This window comes from Lucilia cuprina, chromosome 4 (assembly GCF_022045245.1).
Source record: "Lucilia cuprina isolate Lc7/37 chromosome 4, ASM2204524v1, whole genome shotgun sequence".
Lineage (NCBI taxonomy): Eukaryota > Metazoa > Arthropoda > Insecta > Diptera > Calliphoridae > Lucilia > Lucilia cuprina.
In genome coordinates, this window is record NC_060952.1 from 94,680,754 (window position 1) to 94,698,978 (window position 18,225).

General features: G+C 25.5%; 1 protein-coding gene and 1 long non-coding RNA gene across 3 annotated transcripts in view; one reads left to right on the forward strand and one right to left on the reverse strand.

Moving 5' to 3' along the window:
* Positions 1 to 18,225, forward strand: part of LOC124419406 — a 100,146-nt gene that overhangs the window by 77,441 nt on the left and 4,480 nt on the right. The window lies entirely within an intron of this gene.
* LOC111676401 (putative protein TPRXL) overlaps positions 7,909 to 18,225 on the reverse strand; it is a 179,725-nt gene continuing 169,408 nt past the window's right edge. Inside the window, exon 3 of one of the 2 annotated variants that reach the window (XR_006940563.1) lies at positions 7,909 to 8,019. Coding sequence is in view for 1 of the 2 variants with exons in the window: in XM_046948698.1 (XP_046804654.1) it covers positions 8,009 to 8,019 (11 nt within the window). In the remaining variant the exon portion in view is untranslated. The remainder of the gene's footprint in view (positions 8,020 to 18,225) is intronic. The other variant, XM_046948698.1, reaches the window with a different exon arrangement.

Sequence of the window (18,225 nt, forward strand, 5' to 3'; positions counted from 1 at the left end):
AGTTCAGTTCTAGTTCAGTTCTAGTTCAGTTCTAGTTCAGTTCTAGTTCAGTTCTAGTTCAGTTCTAGTTCAGTTCTAGTTCAGTTCTAGTTCAGTTTTTGTTCAATTCTAGTTCAGTTCTAGTTCAGTTATAGTTCAGTTATAGTTGAGTTCTACTTCAGTTCTAGTTGAGTTCTTGTTCAGTTCTAGTTCAGTTCTAGTTCAGTTCTAGTTCAGTTCTAGTTCAGTTCTAGTTCAGTTCTAGTTCAGTTGTAGTTCAGTCTGAATTGTAGTTTAGTCTATTAAATATATATTTTCTCCAAGTTTACTCTTGTCGATCAACAGACACTGTAACCAACTGTAATTGAAATCTTATGTTTGCTTCCTTTAACAACAAAATAAAACAGACCTTGTCATGTTTAACTTTGTTTTAAAGCAGTTTTTTTTTCTCTCCCTTGTTTCTAAGGGAATTTGGTTTGGCTGATGTTATTGATTACTTAATGATAAACAAATACAAAAAAAGAAAATCCATGGAATGTCTGATGGAAAAGGAAATAAAAATAAATACACGAAAAACTTTTTGCACAAATATTGAATGACTTGTCACCTTTAATTCCATTTGACAATGACAGTTGAAATAAAGAAAAGAACAAAATTCAAAAAAAAAAAAAAAAAAGACAGTAACTAATGACAAATAACATTCTCACGTAATTTAAGATATTCTTTTAGAGAATATCTAAAATAATTGAAAAATGTCTAACACTTAATGAAATCAACTATGAATGAGGTTAAAGGAACATGTTGAAGTCATTATTAAAGAATTCGAATTCAAAATTTTTTTTAAATTTTTTAACTATTTTTGGTATAAAATGTCTTTAAAAAAGTTGTTGTCTTAACTTTGCCTTTGAAACTATTTTGTAAACATTGTGTCATTTCAAAGTATACTTTTAGGCTTTTCACTAATATGTATTAAGAATTTCTTTTCTACTACAAATAATAGTTCGTTTTTTCCTCTTCTATAAGTTAAGGACTTTTAATAATACTGAGTGTCACTTTCAGCTGCTTAATATATTACTCTCATTCTTCTGACATGGATTTACAATATCACCAAATTTGTATAGTCTACTTTTAGGTAATAATAGCTGAAAATCCAATTTATTTTAATATAATGTTTCCATTACATTGTTGTCATTTTTTCTGTTGCTCTCATTCAGCTGCTGTTTCTGTGGAAAATTATATGTATTGCAAAATGTTTGTTCTTTGGTCGGTAAGCATCTTAAATATAATGTGTTTTTGTAATGTTAAGAGATGAAAAGTGTGGCCTACTTTAAGGTGAACAAAGAATATGATATAAATATTTTTCAAAAATATTTGCAAATTTATGATGAAAAAGGGCTTTTAGAGAGTATTAAAGAAAGGAATGAATTGAATTTTTAAGTATAATTTATATGACAAAAAGTGTTTTAAGCTTTAAATAGAATTTTGGGAAAAAAAATCATAATATGAATGATATATCACCTAATGATTTGAGAACTGTAGTTTAGCTTTGTATATTTAAAACTAGTTTATGATTTTCTAATTTAGTTTATTCTAAATAACAAGCTGTAGTTTAGTGTCTTATCTATAGTCTATAGCCTATAGTGTAGTCTAAAAATTAGTCTATAGTCTAATCTTCAGTCTAGTTTATATTCTTATTTAAAGTCCAGTCTATAGTCTAGTCTATAGTCTAGTCCATAGTTTAGTCTATAGTGTAGACTAAAGTCTAGCCTACAGTCTAGTATGAAGTCTAGTATGTAGTCTTTTCTATAGTCTAGTCCATAGTCTAGTCTATAGTCTAGCACATAGTCTACTCTACAGTCTAGTATATAGTCTAGTCTAAAATCGAGTCTTTAGTTCAGTCTAAAGTCTAGTATATAGAGTAGTCTATATTCTAGTTTTTTGCCTAGTGTATAGCCTAGTCTATATTCTATGCTATAGTATTTAGTCAAGTCTATAGTCTAGTTTATAGTCTAGCATATAGTCTAGTCTATAGTGTAGTATATAGTCAAGTTAATAATCTAGTATATAGTCTAGTCTATAGTGTAGTCTACAGTATAGTTTATAGTCTACACTAGTCTGTAGTCTAAAGTCTAGTCTATAGTCAAGTCTATAGTCTAGTCTATAGTCTAGCTTATAGTCTAGTCTATAGTCTAGTATATAGTCTAGATAATAATCTAGTATACAGTCTAGTCTATAGTCTAGTCTAGTTCAAAGTTCAAATAGTGGTCTATTGTATAGTATAGTATAAAGTCTTGTATATGTTCTTTTCTAAAGTTGAGTCTAGTTTATAGTCTAGACTATAGTTTAGTTTATAATCTAGTCTGACAATGGACGATTGTTTTCTTCTTCTTTTTTTATCCTTAAAACAAAAAATTCTGCATAAACTTTAATTTTACTTGTGGACAAATACTCCTCCATTTATCACTGGCTTGTGAATCAGTGAGCGTCACAAAGAGAACATTGGAAAGACTTTGTCTAGAACAATTTTACATTTAAAACATATTTGACAGAATAAAAATCGGACATCAGGTTCGATACTTTATATTCTCTTCATTTTCTGTTCATTGCTCGCGTGATAATCAGTGGTCGACATGGGGGGAAGACCTGAAGCACATCTTTTATTAAGACAGAAAGCACTGATGTCAACTTGTTATTACAATTTTGTTTCATCAAACATTTCAGCTCTCCTCATCGCTTAGATAAGCATATATCAGTGGTCGCCATAAAGAGAAGGCCTTAATGATACTTTTTTAAACAATAAAAAATTACAGTAGTTTTCAAAAGTTTCTTATAGAAAATTTTGTATGTTTTTTAGCTCTAATTATATGACTCTCTCTCCCTCTCGTTGTCTGTTGTCATTCGTTGCGGATCACTGTTTTAAACTTCTATTTAGGTACATATGAACTTTCGGTACTTATAATTCATAGAAAATTTTACATTGCTTCTCTACATCTAGAGCATGTAATGTACAGAAAAAAAATATAATTTAATAATTTATGGTCTGGTGAACAGCGCCACCTAAACGTCATTTCCTGTACAAGTAATAAAAGCAAAGAAATGGGAAAAAATATAAAAGGATTTTAACAGAAAGTTTGGTTACTCCAAGGCTGCTGTTGTATTTGGCAATCATTACATTTATCTATCTATATATTATAAAAATAATATAATCTGTATTTGAAAAGAAAATGAGTAAAAGAAGATAAGTATTTTAAAGTATTTTGGTATAACTTAAGCAACAGTTTATATTGAGGGTGAAAGGTCAACAACACCTAACTGATTTTTATTTTTTTTAATTAAAATTTAGAAGAAATTAAATTCCGACACAAATTATTTTAAAATCTTATCATTTTAATTTCATCAATTAACCCAAAGTTCACACAGAAAACATATTGCCGAAAGGCTACCTTTATTTAGCGATTATTCTTTAATTAATTTAAACTTATCAGTTCTAGAAAATCTAATTATTTTAGCTTTTCCCATAAAGAATTAAAATTTTATTTAAAATTTATATATTTTATTAAACAAAAACAATAATAATAATGCCCCAGTTATTTTTACAGTATTACAAGTTCATAACGATAAGCATTTGAAATCGTATTTATGCTAGAAAATAGTTTTTAATTTAATATTATTTATAAATATATTCTTTAGAACTAAAAACTATTTTTAGCTTGTGTCATTATATCAATGAAATTATAGTTATTATTTACTTATGCGTAAAAGTTACACAGCAAAAATGTTATTAATAGATTTTTCTGCTTTTAAATTGTCATTACAAAGAAAAGAAATCTAGAACATGAAGGAAGTAAAAAGCTACTTAAAGAAAATACATGTTAACGATTTCTGTTTTAGTTTTGTTCTAGTTCGGTTCTAGTGCTGCTCTAGTTCTGTTCTAATTCTGTTCTAGTTCTGTTCTGTTCTAGTTCTGTTCTAGTTCTGTTCTAGTTCTGTTCTAGTTCTGTTCTAGTTCTGTTCTAGTTCTGTTCTAGTTCTGTTCTAGTTCTGTTCTAGTTCTGTTCTAGTTCTGTTCTAGTTCTGTTCTAGTTCTGTTCTAGTTTTGTTCTAGTTCTGCTCTAGTTCTAGTTCTGTTCTAGTTCTGTTCTAGTTCTGTTCTAGTTTTGTTCTAGTTCTGCTCTAGTTCTAGTTCTGTTCTAGTTCTGTTCTTGTTCTGTTCTTGTTCTGTTCTAGTTCTGTTCTGTTCTAGTTCTGTTCTAGTTCTGTTCTAGTTCTGTTCTAGTTCTGTTCTAGTTCTGTTCTAGTTCTGTTCTAGTTCTGTTCTAGTTCTGTTTTAGTTCTGTTCTAGTTCTGTTCTAGTTCAGTTCTAGTTCAGTTCTAGTTCATTTCTAATTCAGTTCTAGTTCAGTTCTAAGTAGTTCAGATCTATTCTGTTCTATCTGTGTTCTAGTTCTGTTCTAGTTGTGTTCTAGTTCTGTTCTACTTCTCTTCTAGTTCTGTTCTAGTTCTCTTCTAGTTCTGTTCTAGTTCAATTCTTGTTCTAGTGTAATTCTTGTTCTATTATAGTTCAATTCTAGCTTTATTCTAGTTCTGTTATAGATTTGTTTCGATTATATTCTGTTCTAGTTCTATTCTACTTCTGCTCTAGTTTAACTCACGATTTTTTTAGAAAGAAATATTAAATGAGATTTATTTTTTAATTTAAAACATCAATTATATCCAATCCATGTGACAGGACATTGACGTTTTCAACTCTTTTTATTCTTATGCATGACCAAGAATCTATTTAGCTGTCTGTCTGTCTTTTCTTTTTTTCATTACGCTTTGTGCTTATTTAATCAATTACACTCTTTTAACATTGCGGTTAAATTTGCCTGTCTAATTTACGAGTATTTTGCCACCAAATTAAAAAGGACAACAGTCAAACATATTTAGTAGACAGTTGTCCCCTTAAGTATATTAAAAAAATGGACAACAGCAAACAGGGACGCGCTACTCTACTTTATGAAATCTTGTTGAGAAAAAAATTAACAGTAATTAAAAACCATTATCATGGCAACCATTAAAAAACCAACAATAACGAACAAAAAAAAAAACTCCTATAAAATGATAAAAATGTTGCACAAAACATGAAATGAACAAGTGTCTAGAGAATACAAATTTCAAGATGTAAGTAATATGAACAAAAATAAAATTAAATACAAATAGAAAGGAAGAGGAAAAATAAAATAAAAGGAATTCTTTAACAAATAGACTGTAAATGCCTGACACATGAGTGTTTGTATTGTTTGTTTCATAAAACGGAAATGGAGACACATACTTAGACGGGAAATGCTAGATTGAAAGGGCTTTAAGACTTAAAAAGTTGTACTTACTCACACACACACACAAACACATACCAGATTTAATGACGGTTTAATTGAATTGTAAAACGAAGAAGAGAATAAGTAAATGGCATTAAGGCTTCTCAACTTGTCTGAATTTTTTTTTTTATTTTAGACTTTCTTTTGAGCTATTCCATGTAGAGTTTTAAATAATAAAAATTCCAGTTTTATTTTATTTAACACACGCACTCATATAGATTTAAAAGTTACACTTAGTATTGCTTTTGCGCCTAAAAGTAGGCATGTATTTGTTCGTGTTTTTTTTTTTTTTTTTTTGTTATTTGATAAAATGAGAAAATGGTTTTAGTTGTAAAACTGATGCTGGTGGTTGGTTGGGTTTTAGCTGTAGTGAGTCAGATTTGAATTAAAAGGCCTGAGGACTTGTGTATCTATATATGTATGTGTGTGTGTTTGTGTGTATGTAAGTGTTTTTATTCCAAATAATTTCTATTCTTTTATATTATTTACACCCTAGAGAATTCCATGTCTATATATAATATGGCATATTTTGAATTGTAATTTAGAATTAAAACGTGAGTAAATTTTGAAAAAATGCTACCTTGTAGATATTTCTAACAAAACCCAAATAGCTAAAGATATGTATGTAATATTTAATTAAAAATAAAAATTAACTTTTAATTTACATTATAATGGAATACTTAGTAAAACATACAGTCTTAGAACAAATAATATGTTAAATAATTTCTAATCATATTTTGTTAGAAAGAAAAATGTTGAATTCTGAAAAGTATGCAACACGTGTTATCATTATAATGAATATTTAATTATTCTAAATAATCTTTAGCTCTCAATAAAAGTAATTTTAAATTTGAATTGTTAATTTTTATAAAAATTTCATACGATTTGTATGAAATTAATACTGTGTTTGGCAATTACATATAAAATGTATTTTTCATTTCAAAAAATTACTTTATGAAGATTAAGTTAATTAATAAAAACTAGTTCTAGTTAAGTTCTAATTCAGTTCTAGTTCAGTTCTAGTTCTAGTTCAGTTCTTGTTCAGTTCTAGTTCAGTTCTAGTTCTAGTTCAGTTCTAGTTCAGTTCTAGTTCAGTTCTAGTTCAGTTCTAATTCAGTTCTAGTTCAGTTCTAGTTCAGTTCTAGTTCAGTTCTAGTTCAGTTCTAGTTCAGTTCTAGTTCAGTTCTAGTTCAGTTCTAGTTCAGTTCTAGTTTAGTTCTAGTTCTAGTTCAGTTCTAGTTCAGTTCTAGTTCAGTTCTTGACATTTTTTACCAATATTAATAACATTTCGTTTTAAAACTACTACACTAACATGTCATTTTGAAAGTCTACTTGCATTAAGATAAAAATTGTTAGTTATTCATGATTATGTTAAAAAAAAAAAAAAATTTCTTAAGCAGAATAAAACTGCAACTAGAAAAAACTTTCTACAAAAAACAAAACAAATTTTAAATGAAAAAAATCCCAACAATGACTCTTCTGCAGACAGGTTAAAACCTCTTGAGTACGATAAATAACAAGAAAAAAAAACTGAGTTTGTTGCTGTTGTTTTTAAATTTTTTTCAAGCTAGTAGTTTTTAAAAATATATATATATATATATATAGTTTAAAATAAATTTTACAATTTGCCATAAACAAAACAACACAACCCCAGAGATTTAGCAGAAAAATGGTTTTAGTTAAGGAAACAGGTACAAAGTTTTTTTTTCAAATGAAATGTAAAATCATGACTACATATTTTTAAACATATTATCTAACTTTAAATTTGAAATGTAGAAATGAAGCTGAAACAATGGTATAATCTACAGCCTAAACTTATGCTATAGAAATTACAATAAAAGTAGTTTCTTTGTTTTTACTCTAGTTTTAGTTGAACGCTAGAGGAAAGAGAAGAGAATAGTTTATATTCTACTTATAGTCAGCTATTATGCTAAAGTGTTGTAAATGCTGCAGCGTCAGCAAAAGTTTTACAAATGTGCTTAATGCAGGTGTTGGAATATAGGTGTTGGAATATAAAATACAATAGAATAGATTAAAGTGAAAAGGGAAATGTAAAGTTAAAGAACATTTTAAATTTAGCAGAAATATAGAAATTTAATCTAGAAATCTTTTGACTTCATAAATTTAAAAAAAATGTCCTTTTGAATAACTTGTTATTAAAAATTATTCTATTTCATCTCTAAGGATTTTTTATTAAGAAAAAACCATAAGATAAATAAAAATAATATTTATAAGTAAATCTTTTATTTAAACTCCATGTCCGTCCTATTGGTTACCATGAGCAAAAAATATCTTATTGACAACCTTTCACAGATTTCATTTTTTCTTCTCTTCAGTTTAAACATTCTTTAACTTTACAGTTTAATAACCTTCGATTGTCATTGAACAAGAAAAAAATTCATAAAATTACTTTTTCTTAGATATCAGAAAGGTCACATTTAATAGAACTTTTTATTGAAATATTAATGATATTATTAAAATTGTTTAATATCACATAAAATCCAATCAAAAGTTCAAGCTAATTCAAATTAGAATATTATTATCATTAAATAGGAAATTATTAAAAATTAGCTTACCCCTCAACAAATATATTAAAAAAAATTGCCTAATGATCAAAGGTTATCACGGGTGTTGAGCGTCAAGAATTACAAATAAATATATTTATAAGCGATTCAGTACATACCTGCAAATAGAGAATAAAAATATTATATATTATTAATAAAGAATATAAAATATTTAAAGAATAATTACAATTTTAATAAACAATTTAAGAAAATGCTGAAAGTTAAACTATAGATCAGACTATAATATCGACTAAAAACCAGACTATTGGCTAGACTACAGTCTTGACTATGGAATATGGACTACAGTGTTCACTAGAGACTATGGACTTAACTATGGAGTAGTTTTCATTATAGAAAATACTATTGTATTGACTCTAGGCTATGCTATAATATAGACTAGACTATAGACTAGAGTATAGACTAGGCTATAGACTAGACTATACACTAGACTATAGACTAGGCTATAGACTAGACTATACACTAGACTATACACTAGACTATAGACTAGACTATAGACTAGACTATAGAATAGACTAGACTATAGACTAGACTATAGACTAGACTATAGAATAGACTAGACTATAGACTAGACTATAGACTAGACTATAGACTAGACTATAGACTAGACTATAGACTAGACTATAGACTAGACTATAGACTAGACTATAGACTAGACTATAGACTAGACTATAGACTAGACTATAGACTAGACTATAGACTAGACTATAGACTAGACTATAGACTAGACTATAGACTAGACTATAGACTAGACTATAGACTAGACTATAGACTAGACTATAGACTAGACTATAGACTAGACTATAGACTAGACTATAGACTAGACTATAGACTAGACTATAGACTAGACTATAGACTAGACTATAGACTAGACTATAGACTAGACTATAGACTAGACTATAGACTAGACTATAGACTAGACTATAGACTAGACTATAGACTAGACTATAGACTAGACTATAGACTAGACTATAGACTAGACTATAGACTAGACTATAGACTAGACTATAGACTAGACTATAGACTAGACTATAGACTAGACTATAGACTAGACTATAGACTAGACTATAGACTAGACTATAGACTAGACTATAGACTAGACTATAGACTAGACTATAGACTAGACTATAGACTAGACTATAGACTAGACTATAGACTAGACTATAGACTAGACTATAGACTAGACTATAGACTAGACTATAGACTAGACTATAGACTAGACTATAGACTAGACTATAGACTAGACTATAGACTAGACTATAGACTAGACTATAGACTAGACTATAGACTAGACTATAGACTAGACTATAGACTAGACTATAGACTAGACTATAGACTAGACTATAGACTAGACTATAGACTAGACTATAGACTAGACTATAGACTAGACTATAGACTAGACTATAGACTAGACTATAGACTAGACTATAGACTAGACTATAGACTAGACTATAGACTAGACTATAGACTAGACTATAGACTAGACTATAGACTAGACTATAGACTAGACTATAGACTAGACTATAGACTAGACTATAGACTAGACTATAGACTAGACTATAGACTAGACTATAGACTAGACTATAGACTAGACTGGAGTATAGACTAGACTATAGACTAGACTGGACTATAGACTAGACTATAGACTAGACTGGACTATAGACTAGATTACAGACTACAGAATAGAATATGAACCAAAGTATACACCAGACGCGACTTTAGACTACTATTGACGGTTTTATAGACAAGTAGAAAATTCTTAAAATTTTTGCAATTTGAAAAAAACCTAAAGAAATTATTTTGTGTGTGTGGTGGTTAAAACTTTTAATAAAATTACCACAAGAACTACAATTATATTTTTCAAACGCAAAAATTGTCAAAAGAATATGAAAACTAAAGTAAAAAACTATTTTGGTTAAAAAATTTTCTTTTTACATATGATGAGGGATAACCGCACACACACACAACTTTTAATAAAATTGCAAAGCCAATAGTTTAAACAAAAAGACACCAAAAACCATGAAATGAAAAGAAACTACAGTGGGAAGACAAACGCTGTTAGAAACCACAATTAAAAGGTTTTTAATAGTAAAACCCACAGAAAATGTGTTATAGATGAACAAGTAATTTTTTTAAATAGTTTAAATAAAAAATAGAAGTGAAGACAATTTTGGGGGAGTTTAAATTTGTTTAAATATATATTTATTATGAAATATTTTCTCAAAATCTAGTAAATGCTATCTAAATATATTTTATAATATTCTAAATTACTTCTATCAATATATTAGAAAATATAAAATATTTATTTTAACATCAAATTTAAAACCTTAAATCTCTCAATAGTTTATCTTGTTTACAAATCATGATTATTAGTTTCGTTGTATTTTTTAGTTTTTCATTTTCAAATAAAAAATCTGTTTTTTAGTTTTATTTCTTTTATACATTAAAAAACAACAACGATTTTTTTTCATTTCCTGCTGGAAAATATATAGACAAATATATAGTATAGAGTATTTATGATTGCCATTTATTTTAACAAATATTATAAATTACAATCGAATGCACACTATTTGTAAAAAAAAAACAATATGAGAGAAAATGCTGAATGTTTTTCAAATAAGAGAAAAACTATTGGGTTACAAATGGACAAAAATGCGGTAGTTTTTAACAACAGGTTTAACTTATACTCAATTACGAAATTTCCTTCTAAATTATATATTTAGGTTTATGAAAAAAATTGCTCACTAGTTACTTCATACGTTCTTGGTAATCAAAAGAGTTCTTAGTTCTTTCCTGAGAAAAACAAACTTTCGATTGATACAACTGTAGCTGGGTTAACAATATTTCGGTGAATATATCTGGGGTCATTCCGTAACAAGGATCCAATTGGAAGGATTGTGAAGTATAATTCATGTCATTTAAAATAACTAATTTGAGACAGCAGCCCCGAATTGCAAGGATTTTAAAAACGTATTTGACGTTAGTGTATGACTGAACTATATTGTTTATAAAAGTATATGACTTCATGTTTGATTGTGTTACAAATATTGTTTGTTGACAGTCAAATAGCTGGGAAAAAAAATACATGGAAAAAATAATTGGAAAACTATGTTTGTAAAGAAAGGATTAAAACGACATTCTAACACACTATAGTGTACAATAAATAATCAATAAATTTATATATGTTATATTTTTAGAAAATATTTTCTAACGACTTTTAAGTTGATTTTTTTTTTCTTAAAAAAATATTCCAACAAATTTTATTTCGCAAATGTTTGGAAAATTTTTTCTCTAAAGACTATTTTGACAAAATTTAACATTTTAAAAAATTCTAGAAAATTTTTAAAAATATTTTTTTTTAAAATATTTAAAAATTTTTTAATAAAAATTTATTTCATACAATAAAACAAAAATTTGTCAAAAGTCGTTTGCCTTAAAAATCACTATATATTTTATATTGTTGAAAAGGAAATTTTACAAAGATTTTGAATATATAGTTTTAATTTAGTTCTAGTACATTTTCTAGCTCCTTACAAGTCCGTCCTTCTGTTGTAGTACTTTTTATAAATTTTTTTGTTATTAGTTTTTTTACTTTCAAAATTTTGCCAAAAATCTATTTTTAAAACTAGAGCACAATAATATACATCATTTAAAAGGAAATTGTATAAGGATTTTCAATACTTATATATTTTATAAAGTTCTCTAACATAAACTTGTCTGTCTTTCCGTCTTTATGTTATTACTATATATTATAAACTTCTGTTAGTTATTTTGTGGAAAATTTGCCAAAAATCAATTTTAAAAACTATAGCAAAATAATATACATCATTAAAAAGGAAAATTTTAACGATTTTCTATACATATATTTTTTATTCAGTAAATGTTAGTTCGTAATCCTAAACTTGTCCTTCCTTCCGTTTTTCTCTTAGTTGCTCTATATAGAAAATAATATGCTTTATTTTTTCAAATTTATGCAAAATCTTATTTGTTTTAAATACTACAACAAAATTTATATGGTTTAACATACCATTTTACAATGTTTTTGAAAATCAGCTGCTTTTATAACGTTTAAATTAACTGTATAGCTGCAAACATGTCCGTCGTTCTGTTAGTTTTTACAATATGTTAAATTACAAAAAAAAATGTCAAAAACTGTTTTTATTTTTTAATATAGCTAAAAAAATATACATCATTAAAAAGGAAATTTTATAAGGATTGTGTATAGTTATTGTTTTTCTTTGGTACAAGTTAGTTTTTAGTTTAAAAAATTGTCCTTTCTTCTAAGTTATTAATTCAGTAAATTTATGGAAATTATTTAAAAAATTTGTTAAAATTGTTATTGTCAAACTATTTACATAAAGTTTATAACGTTAAAAAGACAACAAAAAGTGGAATTTTTATTCGAAAAAATATTTAAATTATTTTAGTTTATAAGCTTTCTCTAATGTCTGTCCTTCTTTTAAACTAATTTAATATGTAAAAAATGCTAGAATTAGAATTTTTTAAAAGTACTTTAGTAATTATTAAACAATTTAGAAAATTTTGCTAAACATTTGTAAAAATTCACAAATGAATTGACTTACCTATCTCTGCTTTTAAAACTGTGACAAATTCTAAATAAAGAAAAACAGTTTTTATCAAACAATATACAAAAACCCATTGTGTTTCATGAAAACAACCTTCTATCCAACTAGCTGGGCATCAATACAACAAAACACACAAAACATATGGCGTACAAAAAAAAAAAAAAAAAAATGGTGGTTGGTTTATATTTTCGTTTTATTAAAAATCCTGAAACAGTATTTTAAAATACATATTTTTCTTGTTGTTTTTTTTTTATTCATAACATTTCACACGGGTCAAATAATTTACAAAACATGAAGAAAAAAAAAATGAAATAAAAATGTGTAAATTTTTTTTGGGATAAAAATTTCATGTTTTTTTCGCTCAGAATTTGTAACAATTTTTTTCGCTTTAACAAAACTGATGACAAGGGATTTTTTTGATATTGCTGTTTTGCATGAATAAAAAAAATTATTTAAAATTTAAATATTTATAGAGAACAAAAAAATTAAAATTTTGTTCAATAAAGGAAATTATTGTAGCATACAAACAGGCGACAATTTAGGGCAATTTTGTTAGATTTTTAAATATGATTGTTGGTAACTAAAACTTTGTTAGTTTCAGTAGTTCTAAATATTGTCATGCATTTATTTATATTTAAAAGGCAGAAGGACAGACATTTAAAAAGTGTTAATTCTTAATAATGTGTTTAAAATTTCTCTTAGTAACTAATTCCTTATTACTTTAAATATTTTTTAATGTAAATTTTTTAACAATATTTGTTAAACTATAATTTTAATTTTTTTCTTTAAATTTCAATATAATATTAAAAATTTTTAATTTATATCTAAAATGCGGAAGGACAGACATTCAAAACATGTTAATTCTTAAAAATATGTTAAAAATTTATTTTAGTAACTAATTCCTTATTACTTAAAATATTTTTTAATGTAAAGTTTTTAAAAATATATGTTAAACTATAATTAAAAAAATTTTTTGAAAATTTCAATATAATATTAAAAACATATATATTTATATCTAAAATGCGGAAGAACAGACATTCAAAACATGTTAATTTTTGAAAATGTGTTAAAACTTTATTTTTGCAAATATTTTTTAAAAATATTTGTTAAATTATAATTTAAAAATTTTTTTCAAAATTTCGATATAATATTTATTAGTTTAATAATTTAATAAAATGGAAAGACGGACATGTTCTTAATAAGAAAGCTAAAACAATCATTATAAAATTTAGGTAATCTGCTAATCCTTTTAAACTTTCCTTTACAACAATATAAATGTTTTGAATTTTTCTTTTAAATTGGATTTTTAATAAATTTTTAAAATTTGTTACAATTAAATTTAATAAATTTTTTTACTACTTAATGGAAGGACGGACAGGTTTTTAATAAAAAAACTAAAACACGTTATATAAAATTTAGATATACTGCGAAAACTTATAAAATTTTCCATACAAAAATATAAATGTTTTGAAAATATTTTAAAAATTGGATTTTTAATAAATTTTTTAAAATACTTGTTGTTACAAACGCATATAATAAAGTAAACAGAAGGAAGGACAACTTGAGTTTTGTAAAAACTATATAAAACTATATAAGATTTTAAAAGCAAAGTACTGCAATTAAATTTTATTTAAAACATTGTAAACGATTTTGTAATATTAATAAAATAATTTTTAACAAATTTTTAAGTTTAAATAATGTAAAAAATTTTTAATAACTAATAGAAGGATGGACAGAAATTATGACTAAAAATTTGCTAAAGCCATATAAAAACTATAAATTTTAAGAAAGTGCGCTTTTCACAATATAAAATATTGCAAATTTTTTTCAAAAATGTATTTTTGTCGGAAATTTGTTTTAAACAAATCAGTTTCTGCAAGCAAATAAGTTAACGGCAGGACAGACAAATTTGTGCCAAAGAAAAAAAATATTTTATATAAAGTTTAAATGCATTAAAAAATATCTATAAAATTTCCTTTTCAACTGTGTAGTTATTTTAAAAATATTTTTAAAATTCAATTTGTAATAAATTTTTTAATTTAATCATTTTTAGAAATTTTTTCTCACATATTGTTTAACATTTAAACGGAAGGACAGACCAGCTTGTGCCAAAGAACAAACTTATTTTATATGAAGTTAAAATGCATTAAAATGTCTTTAGAAAATTTACTTTTCAACAGATATTTATTTAAAAAATATTCTCGAAATTTAATTTTTAACAAATTTTTGAAATTTAAACATTTTTAAAAATATTTCTTCACATACTGTTTAACATTTAAACGGAAGGACGGACTAGCTTGTGCTAAAGAACAAACTTATATTGTATAAAGTTTAAAAACCTTAAAAATCTCTATAAAATTTCCTTTTCAACATTGTATTTAATTTAAAAATATTTTTAAAATTAAATTTTTAACAAATTTTAGAAATTGAAACAAATTTAAATTTTTAGAAATTTTCCTTAAAAATTATTTTCTATTTAACATTTAATACTTATTATGACAAATTTTCACTTAGCCCAAATGTAGGCTACATAATTTGTAGTTTACTACTAAAAGGAAGAAACAAATCCTAAACAAAGTAATAACGGAAACCAAATGAATCTTTATTTTGTGGGCCACTTAAGTTGTACATAATATTAGCCACTCTGGCTGTGAGGCTCTCTACATTTATTCATTCTTCTAACTATTTTTAAAACACTTTTTTGTTGTTGTATTTACATTTATTTAAATTATCCCTATAACAACAAAAACAAAATATTAAACAAAAAATGAGCACATTACACTTGAGACAAGGCTATTTTCTATTCTATTCTTACTTTTACTTGACTGTAAAACTTTTTTATATCTTTTTTTTTTTTTGTTTGTTTGCTTTTGTTTCTGTGCCTCTTCTATCCTATTGTCGTCTGTCTTTAAAAATATTTTATATTTTTACACGTTTTCTACACTTTTTGTTTGTGTTTTTTTTTGCCCACTTTCTGTTCTAAAGAAATTGAAATTTTATTCATAATAGTTTTTATACAGAAAATGAACAGAAATGGCGGAAAAAAAACATTTGAAGTGTTTGCGGAAAAAGTTTGTTATAAAAAAAAAGTGACATAGATTTTGTTTCTCGCAGCAGAAAGGAGAGAGAGTGAGTCAGTATTGGTTGTGTGGCACAATTTAACCTAATGTGACAGTTGTCAAGATGGATAAATTTATCAAAAATTGAAAAAACACCAATATTTTTATGAAATTTTTTGAAGTGACCAAAAAAACAACAGTAGGTTTTTTTTTAGAGGAAATTGTTTAAAAATTTTGAGAAAAATTTAATAAAAAGTTTAAAGGACCACCAAATGTTACTTGAAGAAACACCATATGGCTCTCTTGAGAGTAATTTCAACGTCTAGTTAGTTTAATATAAAAATATTATCATAAACACACACACACAAAGCATTTGTTATATAACATGGATTCGAAGGACCATTTTGAATTTAATTGTTTGGAAATTAAGTTAAAAATCTATTTGTTTAAATATTTTGAAAAAAAAATTATATTATTAAAAATGTGATTTTATGGAGATTTGAAAAAATTCTGCACTTTAGGTAGCCTAAGTAAATTCTTAAACAACAACATGTCTGTCCGGCTATCTTTTCGAGAAATAGAAAATTTTTGGAAGATTTTAAATAAATATTTATAAATTTGTTAAAAATCGAATTTTTCAAATTATTTAATAATTAATATATTGTTGGAAAGCATATTGTATAACAATTTAAAAAATATATGGTTGTTATATTGTTTAAGTTAAGTTTTTTGACGGAAATATGTCTGTCCTTATCGCAGTTGTTAAGATTTGTAAAACATATTTAAATTTTAGTTTTAATTTCAAAGGTTGTATAAAAATCAAATTTTAAAAAAATATTTTCTAAAATTATATATCATTAGCAAGGGAAATTTTTAGGATTTTTACTAACATATAGTTTTAATTATATTTAAATTTGTCAGTCCATTTGTCTGTTAAGAAAATTTATAATAATAAATATTAAATAATTTTAAAAAATTTTATATAAATTTGTGAAAAATCTAACTTGAAAAAATTTGTAATAAATTGTATATTGATAAAAAGAAATTTTTTTTAAGATTTTTGAAAACATATAATTTTCATGGGACCTTAAGCTGATTTTAGTTTAAGACTTGTCCGTCTTTCTGTTAGTTAATACAAATTGTTAAAACTGCCAGATTTGATAACAAATTTTAAAAATTTATTAAAATTAAAATTTTATATTTTTTTCCAAAAGTTGAATATCCTTAAAAAGCTTATGGATTAGGGTGTTATATTTTAGAAAGATTTTATCAATATCAATGAAAATTAAACTGAAAGTAATGTCTGTCTTTCTGTTAAGTCGTGAGTAAGTTGCTTAAAATTTTTATATTTTTTTGTAGATTTTAGTTTATATTAAAAAAATCAATAGAATTCAGTATTAAATATAGAGCCATGAAATTTTATATATAAAGAAAGATAATCAAATGTTAATTAGAAAAAACAAAAATTATTAAATTTTCTTTAATATTTGACTTTTTACGAATGTCTGTCTTTCTGCTTTGACTTTGAAAATTTTAAAGATTTTTTTTATTTTGTAAAAATATTTAAAAGAAATTTTTTGTCAAAAAGTGTTATGTTTTTACTAGTAGACTTGAAAAATATGGACTCGTAAGTCGTTGTTGTATAAATTACACTCAATATCTTTAAACCTTATCCCCTTCAAACTTTTACAAACTTACAAAAGTAACGCAAAATGAATATCCTATTACCCCTTTTATTTAAAACCCTTAACAAGTAAATGAAAAAAACTATAGATGATAAAATACTATAGCATACTTAAGGGCATTAGAAAATGTCATATTTATAAATCATACTTTTAAGGGTTATCAACGACAACTAAGTACAGCACAACAACCAAGCAAAAATATTAATAATCAATAACAACGAAGAAAAAACAAAAAATTATGAAATATATCATGATTTTCAAATGTTTTAAAATTAAAAATTTTTTCGAAACCCCAACAAAAAGACAAGCAAAAGTAGACTAAAAAAAAAACAACAAGTAGAACAACCAGAAAATCTTTTTATGATCTACTTTAACATGTTTATAAACTATAAATATCATAGGGAATATTGCCAACAAAATGAAACCCAATAACTATATCCTATTTCATAAGAAAGAAAAAAAATGGGATTTGTCTAAATTCCCAACTAAATACCTTTAATAGTTATTGAAAGTATTATCGAATTTTTAAGCAACAACCCAAAAAAGAAGTATCCTTTTCTAGTATGAAGTTGGATAAAAGTCAAGCACTTTAATCTAAGAGAAAGGAAGAAGAGCAAAAAAATTAGAAGTAGACAACTTAACTTAAGAAAAAAGCAAAATAGCACAACAAGATATTACAGAGTTTGGGGAATATGAGAAGGATTAAGAAAAAATAAAAGGAAAAAGTCAAGACGCAGCAAATATAGATAAAATATATAAAAATCGAACGCCCCTAGTTAAAGAAACATGCAAACAAAAAAACAAGTAAGAGTGCTATATTCGGCTTTGCCGAATCTTATATACCCTTCACCATAGTGTATTTTAAACAGAATTGATCTTACAGTCTTGTTAATAAAAACATTAAAAAAATTTGAGTCGATTTAAGCCGAATGTTTCGGCGGCGGCTCAAGCAACTAAATATAGTTCGGCGGCGGCTA